The sequence below is a fragment of the Triticum dicoccoides genome, chromosome 2B (genome assembly GCF_002162155.2).
Source record: "Triticum dicoccoides isolate Atlit2015 ecotype Zavitan chromosome 2B, WEW_v2.0, whole genome shotgun sequence".
Classification (NCBI taxonomy): domain Eukaryota; kingdom Viridiplantae; phylum Streptophyta; class Magnoliopsida; order Poales; family Poaceae; genus Triticum; species Triticum dicoccoides.
The window spans coordinates 378,720,183-378,729,921 of NC_041383.1; the positions used below are offsets into that span (position 1 = coordinate 378,720,183).

General features: G+C 44.9%; 1 protein-coding gene across 2 annotated transcripts in view; it reads left to right on the forward strand.

Moving 5' to 3' along the window:
• The window catches only part of LOC119363752 (DNA-binding protein EMBP-1-like), a 6,731-nt gene extending 3,115 nt beyond the window's left edge, over positions 1–3,616 (forward strand). The window contains exons 7-9 of one of the 2 annotated variants that reach the window (XR_005174349.1): positions 55–132; positions 1,273–1,452; positions 2,910–3,035. Coding sequence is in view for 1 of the 2 variants with exons in the window: in XM_037629120.1 (XP_037485017.1) it covers positions 55–132; positions 2,910–3,035; positions 3,153–3,314 (366 nt within the window). In the remaining variant the exon portion in view is untranslated. Of the gene's footprint in view, positions 1–54; positions 133–1,272; positions 1,453–2,909; positions 3,036–3,152 lie in introns of those variants that run through there. The other variant, XM_037629120.1, reaches the window with a different exon arrangement.
• Positions 3,617–9,739: the final 6,123 nt, after the last annotated feature.

Here is a 9,739-nt window from a genome sequence, read left to right on the forward strand (position 1 = left end):
TTTTCTGTATTACTTATCTGATTCTACTGCTCTTAATCATTCCTATTTTGGCAGGATGAGCGTGAAATTAAGAGGGAGAGGCGAAAACAATCTAATAGGGAGTCTGCGAGGAGATCAAGGTTACGCAAGCAGGTAGTAATGGAAATATTACACCTCATTGCAAAAATGCATGTGAACAATAAATGCTGCTGCTTCTTTTCATTTCTTAACTTGTATCAATTATGCTGGTACTAGTGATGAACCTGGAAAACACTTATTTTTACCGTGAAAGGAACTTGGAGACTTAAACTATGATACTGCAGTTTTATGCCAAAAATTACTGTACCCAGGTTTCCCTACTGTTGGTATTGTTAAGCATATTGAAAACATGAGCAGTTGCACAGTGTGATAACTCTTCGGCAGCAGCAGTCACACATGCCTGCAGTAGCATGCAGAAGAGATAGGGAGCAATTAGTTTGTCGGATAGGAGATTAGTAGTATGCTAACCTTATCTTTTGTCTCTTATCCTTTAGCTATGTTTTTGATCTGTGTTATATCTGCCATCTCTCTATTCAGCAAATGGCTTAAGAAAGTTCCAGATCCACTATGTACCTCTCTTCTGAATCTCTTGTGCCTGCCAAGTGAATTTCATTGCTTAGCATTTGTCCTAAAATTATCACTGTTCGACGTCTCTGATGGTTGTTTTAACCTGCAGTGTACTAGTGCATGTCATAATACTCCCTCCGTTCCACAAAACACTTAATACTAAGTTAAACTATAAAAAGTTTGACCAAGTTTATAGAGAAAAATATCTACATCTAGAATATCAAATATTCCCTCCATCCTGAAATATAATATCAGTTTTGACACTATTAGATACATCGAGACGCATATTCATATTGTATATATTTGATACTGTAAATATAAATAGTTCTTTCGATTAACTTGGTTGATCTTTGTAAAGCTTGAGTTTTAAAAATATCTGTATGCACTACATTATGGAACTGAGGGAGCATGATTTAGCTTTATTGTGTATTTTCTAAAATCGGTTTCAGCATACCGCGTTCAAAATTCAGTAAAGTAGAAGTAGCATATGTAACAGGCCCCCCTTTTTTAGGTTTGGTATTCACCTCTACGGAGGAAGCATACAAAACCACAAAGAGGATGGATATGCATCATGCATTCATCATTTTAGTTAATTGTCAAGTTAAATATAACAGTGGATTAGGGAGTTAGATGAGGAACCTGCAAAAAAACTACCTTCTCAACTGGATGCTGCCATATTACTGGCAGGAGGGATTTAGTGCGCCATCTCGCTGTTGGAGGCCACAGGAAGGATTTGGCATGATCTCGCCTCCTCACCAGATGCTGCCTTGTTGCAGTTGAATGGTCACAGTTCACCACGAGCCACCAGTTGATGGGTCAGTCAAGTAATGATATGCACATGCAGACATGCTAGTGTTTGGATTCTAGGTGGGCTTGACTTTTATCACCTGAATCACCGAGCTATTCCTTATGCATTGCAAAGCCCAGTAGTTCAATAAATGTGGGTTGCCTAATATAAAATTTGTATTCTGGTCATGCTAGTTTCTTGTACTTAGAAAATAAGCTGAATACTACATATCAAATCAGGCAATTTTCTTACAACTGCAGGCATAGCAGTTTTTGACTGGGCTGCCTATCCTTCCCACACATTTTGAAATGTTTGTTGTACTGAAACTCAGTCACAATTGCCGTCAAAATTGCCTTTCAGGGATGACACCAGTTGTGACAGCTGCATAAAAGCTACACTTTCTGTTTTGTAAGGGGAATACTGAAGAGTGAGTAGATGCAGAACGGAATATTGAACATTCATGTTGTTTTGCACTTCAAGTAAAAGAAATGGCCCACAAATGTGCAATTACCCCCTTGAATTTTTTGGTTTGTTGCTTAACCACCTGAACTTCCAACACTTGGCACTTCATCCTTTGAGTTTGTTTTGGGAGTGGTTTCAACATCGTGGCCATCATGTAACTGAAATCGGTCGCAGGGGGAAGTTCAGGGTGGTAAGAGCATCTACAACTGGAATGGGATAATTTGACCCCTTATAACTCGGACGCGTCCGGATGGTGTCTGCGCGTGTCCTTTTTGAACCCTCATTTGTCCGGGCACGCAGCCATGTCGCCCAAATTGTCCAGTCAAATGCCTATGATTGGCGGGGATGGAGAGAAAGAGAGAAGAATGAATAAAGAAAGAGATAAAGTGGTCCGGGGTGGACTGCGTCCGACGTGGCGGATTGCCAGAACATGTCCAGACACCCTCATATCATCCCCACATGCGGGAGTTTGAGGCTCTCCTGTTTGGACCCTGTCCGCCCAGACATAATGAGGGCAGTTTGAGGGGTCAGGTTGTAGATGCTCCAAGTGGACAAAGAGAAGTTAGGGGTGAAGAGTTGACACTCATAATATCTCAGAAGGGTAAAACGGACTTAAAACTATTGGTGATAGTTGCATATTTGCTATATATTTCACCTCTAGAATTTGGTCCAGGCAGCTAAAATTTTGTTGATTTCTTACTTGCATGTTTCCATTGATGAGGTGTGCATGCAACCGCAGTAGAAGAAATTTAGAGATGACACCAGGAATTTTGTTGTAAAACATAATTCGAACTCTGAAAATCAGCTTCATAAAAGCATAATCTATCCCCTTTGAAATTTTGTTGATGGGGGAAGGTGCTGACCATCTCTTTTTCTACTCTCCTCTGGAATGCCATCACACACAGCCATGAATAGCATGACTAAGCAAAGCTGGACATAGTGACTTGCTGGGAAATAAAATTACTATTCCCTTTGAATCCTTTGCGGTGGCATCTTAGTACTTACATTTGCAAAAAAGGTCCTAATTATAAGTAATCCTTTTGCGTTGACATGATTCTTTCCACTGTTTTATCAGCAAGAGTGCGAGGAATTATCCAGGAAGGTTGCTGAGCTGACAACAGAGAACAACGCCCTCAGAACTGAGCTTGACCAGCTTAAGAAGGCCTGTGAAGATATGGAAGCACAAAATGCACGACTAATGGTGAGCACATGGCACTCTGCCCATACTTTGCCATATATACATATGAGGAATGCCAATTTCATTCTTGGTAGTACTTGCCCTGACGGTATTCTAACTCTGAATGGTGAAATGATTCAGTCTCAGGAACCTGCTGCGGTCACAACCACACTGGGCATGAGCATCGCAGCGCCCAAAGTGCAGCAGCACGATGATGAGGGTAAGCTTCATAAGAAGGCTAATAATAACAGCAACGGGAAGTACGTAGGTGGCAGCCGCAAACTGGAGGCTAACCCTAGGTGAGAGACCCCACGAGGGAGTGACAGAGATGAGATGTGGTGTTCCTTTATCTAACCATAACACCCATCATCGATTCAGTGTGCTTTTTAGCAAAGATGATGTTTTAGTCCACTTCTCACAGCCCTGTAGAGTTGCCCCGTCGCAGCCATGTATTATTTATGGCTCGTCGCCGAGAAGAATGTGTAAACTGATTGGTGTACCTAGAGCTTAGAAATTTTATGTTTGCTAACTTTTCATGAGGATTCATATAACCTGCAAATTTGATGGCCTGATCGGCTGATCATATGCGTAACAAATAACCTTTACATTACGTCTCGCACTTCCTCTAACAAGTTCTTTTTTTTTGAGGGGAAATGCCCTTGGGCGCACTATATTATTTTCAAATAACATTTACATTGAAGATGATGTGTGGAAAAATAAAGCTAGGACGATCACCGTCCTCAAAAACTACTTCCTCCGTTCCAAAATAAGTGTATCAACTTTGTACTAAATTTAGTATAAATTTGTATTAAGGTTGAGACACTTTTTTGGGACGGAGGGAGTACAACTTTAGAATCATAAACATGCCTAGCTAAATTATGTGCAACCCTATTGGCGTTACTAGGACAGTGCTGGAAGCTAACCGTACCTAATCTTGTTGCTTGCTGGAAACTATCTATGGACAGTGCTGAAAGCTAACTGTACCTAGTCTTGTTGCTTGCTGGAAACAATCTTCAAGTATTGCTGTAGCCGAGCTCAAAACTTCAAGCTCAAAACTTCATTCACGCCAGTGCAAGCTTGAATTAATTCCAGTGAATTAGACTCCCATGATAACATCGTTGCATCCTATATTTTCAAGCATTATCAAACCTTTTCACACAGCTATTATTTCAGCTGTGCTAGCATCATACACATTATTCACAAGCCATGAGCCACCTGCTACTGCCCTACTTGCAATTTCGAATCACTGCTGCTGCTCCCGACCCATCTTGAAAAAAAAAATGCGTCCACGTTCATTTTGTAGCTGTCAGCCGAAGGTTTCTGCAATGGTAGTCCACATTCATTTTGTAGCTGCCGGCCGAAGGTTGGTATTTTATGTGGCTGTATCACGCTCTGAGTCGCTGCAAAGTTTGATTTGATTGCGCTGATAGTGAATGCTGTCCTGCCAGGCGAAGCCACTGGGTGTTCTTTTACAAATTCTCTCCTCTGCCATCATATATACCAAGCGTTCACATCCATGAATAAATCAAAGTTGAACAAAACCATTAGAATGAAATCTACTTCATCGGTTCATCCCTTTTAGTTTCTTGGGGCTATCCTAGGAATTTGAACCAGCCCACTGCCCAATTAACGCACTTGTTTTTTCTCTTGAAAAAATAGATTAGCTGTGTTTAAAAGAAATGAATGAACTGGCTTACAGCAACAACCCACGCGCATGCACGCGCGCCCCTCGCTGAAGCTTCTTGGAAATTCAAAAATAACGCTCGCAAATCTGTCCGGATTTGCCGAAAAAGGGAATTCCCTTCAGGATTTTTTATAAGGAAAAGTCAAGCAATATAACTTAAGAAAATGTTTAGACTCGGCGTGCCGGCCGAGTATTGCGCCGGTCCTGTGCGAGCCATCTAATCCCTTCAAATCGTGTGCCTCACAGGCGAACCAACCTGTGGTTGGATGGTTAGAAAGACTGTGGTATCCCCAGCTCACCAGGATTCAAATCCTGGGCCGAGTATTGCGCCGGTCTTGTGCGAGCCATCTGATCCCTTCAAATCGTGTGCCTCACAGGCGAACCAACCTGTGGTTGGATGGTTAGAGAGACTGTGGTATCCTCAGCCCACCAGGATTCAAATCCTAGTGCTGGCATTTATTCTTGGATTTATTTCAGGATTTCCGGCGATGCACATTCAGTGGGAGGAGACGTTCCCGTCGACGACGAGGCGTCTACGGTGACTTCATAAATTTCAAGATGATATGTCGGCTCAGTCTTTCGGAGGCGCTCATAGGGGTAGGGCGTGCGTGTATGCGTTCTTAGGGGTGAGTGTATGCGCGTGTATATGAGCGCTTGTGTCAGTACAGATGTTCAAAAAAAATCGTGTGCCTCACACGCCCGCGCTGGAAGGGGCCCACGCACTGCAACTTGACCTTATCTATTCATGGACGCTCCCATCCGCTCGCTTGTCTTCCTCGCGAAACGTAATTTTCTCCTATTCTTCTTCCCCATCGCACTAGACGCCATCGCTCCAGCCGTTCTAGTGTCGCTGCACTCCGAGGCCATGGTTGCCGCCACCGGCGACCCTACAGCAGACTGAGCACATGGTTCTTCTATAGGACAACGACATACTCAGCCACATCTTTTTGCGCTTTTGCTGCAACCAGCACCGCTGGAAGCTACAAGCAGCGCAGGGGAAGCTTGTACCGTCCTGGATTTTGCTACAACCAGGCAAAGGGGAGCGTGGCCGGCGATGACAACACCATGATTTTTGCTGCAACGGGCAACGAGGGAAGCTACCATCGACTGCCGGATTTGCTACAACTAGGAAGACGGTGAAGTGTGGTCGGCGACGACGGGCTGCAAAGTTGTTGCTACCGGCACCGGAAAAGCTACCACCGGCGACCGAATTTGCTACAACCAGCGAGCGATGGTGCGACGAGCGGCGACATGGGGTGACCACGACGACCAGGATTTGCTACAACCGGTGATGTTTTTGCTGCCATCATGGTGACCGAGTACTAGAAGCGGTGCGGCGACGGGGAACTACGACCTCGATGACGGATATTGGAGCGGGCATGATCGATGCGGATGCTGCAACCGTTCGGGGAAAAGCTCCAACCTCGATTGACAAAGCTTCATCCGTCGGGGAAAAGCTTCAACCTCGGAGGAAAAAGCTTCAACCTTCAGGATAGAAGTTGCTTCCAATGGGAGATGAAGGAACTGCGAATGGAGGAGATGGGGCGCGCGCATGCAAGAGGATGCCGCGATCGTGGCCAGAGACCTACGTGCTGGTGGTGCGGGCGGGGGCTGGTGGTATGGGCGCCCATCGCATAGGAGAACGAGATCTATAGGGGGAAGAAGTTACAAGTAGTTTGACTCGCAGGGGAAGAGGTTTTAATCTGACGGATGCGAGTCCTCCAATCGAACGACATTCATGCGACCAGCGAAAGCCTGCGCCGGTCGACCGGCGCAGATCACTGCCCTATAATTTAGTGAGCGGAATTGATCTCGCACCGGAGCTCACGCGTGTGCACTCACTCGCATGCATGCACGACCTGCTCCATTTCTCTTTTTTTGCCGCTGTTCGTGCATGCAAAGCTGACTTAATTCCTAAGGATCCCATTTAACTAGCTAGCCAAATCAGCGGTCGTGCATGTCCCTTCTTCATACCATCCATCAGCCATGTTCATTACTCCATCCCATCTAAATTAGGAGCGCAGCCCACAAATCCATTTGTAGCATCCGCATGTCCCTCCTCCTTTAGAGTTTTTCTCGATTTAATTGAAACTTGCATCAACCACTCGATTTCTGGAGTTGATTTCTTCGTTCCCTTATTTCCTGGTTCTCGAGGCTTGTTGATAGGTAATTTGTGAAGGTATATAAAGGAGTTTACTGCATAGCGACCGCTCGCGGGAGCGAGCAATCCCCACACGCAGAGTGCTCCGTCCCGAGCAGCTGGCTGCTTTTGTCAGTGTCAGGACCTAGCTAGAACTGTCACCGAATTCTCACAAGAACCAAGAGAAACACTCAATTTGTTGGGGAATTTGAGAGCAGTTTCATTCAGATCTGAGGAAAAGTAGCTAGGGTTTCGCCAACTGGAACACGACGACTACAAGGGCCAAGCCCAGATACACACTCCATGCCTCTCCATTAGGAAGACATGGTCGACCCAGTCGATGTAGTGGTGTAGAACTCGAGCTCATGGTTGGGGAGGAAACATCTGATGACATTGGTGCTCTTGGCGCAGTCCTAGGCGACGGGGAGGTCATAAAGCATGCGGGCAGATGAGGCCAAGGCGACGGTGGTGTCGGTCGTCGAACAAAACGAAGACAACGAGGGAGTGATGGGGAAAATGCCGATCTAGGGTTCGAGGGGCCGCTGGGCAGGTCTTGTAGGCGTCGGGGAGGTGTCTGATGGCTGCCATGCGTCCAGGTGCGGCCATGGCGCCGTGGATGGCTGCCATGCCTCTGTTCAATGAACAGAGGTACAAGTAGAGGGGGGAGTTGGGCTTGGCCGTGCACTGTGCACTTGTGGCCCAGTGGTACAGTACCAGTTTGTTCTTTTCTTTATTATTTTATGTTTTCTATTCTAGTCTCTGTTTTGTATTTCTTTAAGGCACCAAATTATTTTTGCTTTAGTTCAAACTTGGCACATAATTCAACTAGAAATATAACAAGGCAACACATAAACTCCCAGTCCATTTGGAAACACCCAAATTTACGTTTGGATTTAAATAGGCTTGTTTTGGTGTTGCTCGTACACCAATTTGTTGCTAGGGTCAATTTCATAAAACCAAATGGTGTTGGATTCTACATGAAAAATGCTTGGGGAATATTTAAAATACTACTGACATTTTTGTTTTACTGTTTGAAGTAATTTTGACTAGCAATTTAAATTTGAATTTGAGCTGAGTTTTAATTAAGTGATAATTTAGCTTAGCAAACATGGTGACATGTCATCATTAGGGTGAGATCACTGTAGCTTAATTGTAGGGGCGTTATAATCATGCTGGTGGTGCCACTCTACGTAGTACGCCGAGCGAACTGTGAAGGCATATGACATAGTAAAGTTCCATGCTACAAAATCCTAACATTCAGTAGAATTCTCAAAATCTTCTCATCATCTGTAGGGAAGAACATGTTTCTGATGAGTGTTTCATCCCCTCTCCTGAGCACGGACCAATCAATTCTTCCACTTTAGATAGCAAACAAGCTCCCTTTGGTGTTAAAACCTTTCTAGTTGGGCCGTTTGGCACCCAGCGGTCATTCCATATATTGGTTTCCGATCATGTCCCAACACGCCAAATATGAAATAATAGACTGCCAAGTAAAGGAAGATCCTACCTTCAAAATATTACCATCCAGATAGTATTTCGTGCGAAGCACATGTGCACATAACTTATCTGGATTATAGATCAATCTCCAACATTACTTAGCCAACATTGCAAGGTTAAAAGCATGAAGGTCATGGAAGGTCATTCCACCCTTATTTTTTGGTATGCACATTCACCACCATCCCAAGCAATGCACTCTCTTCTGCTCCTCTTCGCCACCCCACCAAAAGCTAGCCATGGTGTATATAATTTCCTTACATATTTTCTTTGGGATCTTAAACACCCCCATTGCAAAAACTGGCAGAGACTAAATAACTGCTTTAAGTACGATTCTTTAGCTCCGAGAGATAGAAATTTCTCCTTTCAACCCTTTAGCCGAGCAATGACCCTCTCCACCAAATAGGCAAAACTATCACTTATGTCGAGTCCAACCATAGTAGGCAAATCGAAATACTTGTCTGATAAAGACTCTCTCATTATTCAGTTGTACACATGTACTTGCTTTTGTTTTCACCTCCGGACTTGTACTGAAATAAATGTTGCATTTCCCTTCACTCACCAATTGTCTAGAACTTGCACAATATTGGTAAAGCACTTGTCTCACCGAGTTGCATTATTTAAATCCGCCTTCATAAGTGATAGTGTCCTGGATTGGGGGGGGGGGTCCTAACCTAGTCGGCCCATTCTCCCTGGGTTGGGCCGACAGGCCCTCTTTCATGGTCAAGATGGACTCCGAACACCATATACAGGAGGCATGATCAAGACTACCTCCACCGAATACTTTTCGTATACTCCAAGATCTCTACCGTCGCCTTGCTCGTAGTTACCGACCTTGTAACCCTAGGTACCCTCCCTGGCATGTATATAAGCCATAGGGTTTAGCCCGTAGAGGGGAAATCACACAAAATCATCCACCTAGCCCTAGAGTTAGACCACACATTACGATCTTGAGGTAGATCAACTCTGTACTTGATACATCTCCATTGATATAAACAAGAGCAGGACGTAAGGTTTTACCTCCATCAAGAGGGGCCGAACCTGGGTAAACGCCGTGATGCAGAGCATCCTTCCATCATCCCCATGGACTCTATACCAATGCATCAAGCACCATGTAGGCCTAGGACAAGAGCTCGAGCACGCACAATGGAAATCGAGGTGAACTCCTTCCTACTTGGCATGCATATGAAACGAATGGAACTTGGGTATTACCTCACCAAAATGCACTATGTATCATTAGGTACGAAGAGGAACACTTCCAAGCAGCTAAGGAGCATCACCAAGGAGTAGGAGAACTGCCCCAAGGCCTTGAGGAAGAAGAAGGAAGCATAGAGGAGCAGGACAGGAAGTCCCAGGTGACCCTGTGCACACAGGCCCTCAAACCCCCGTGCCCACGGGCTACGCAGGGAG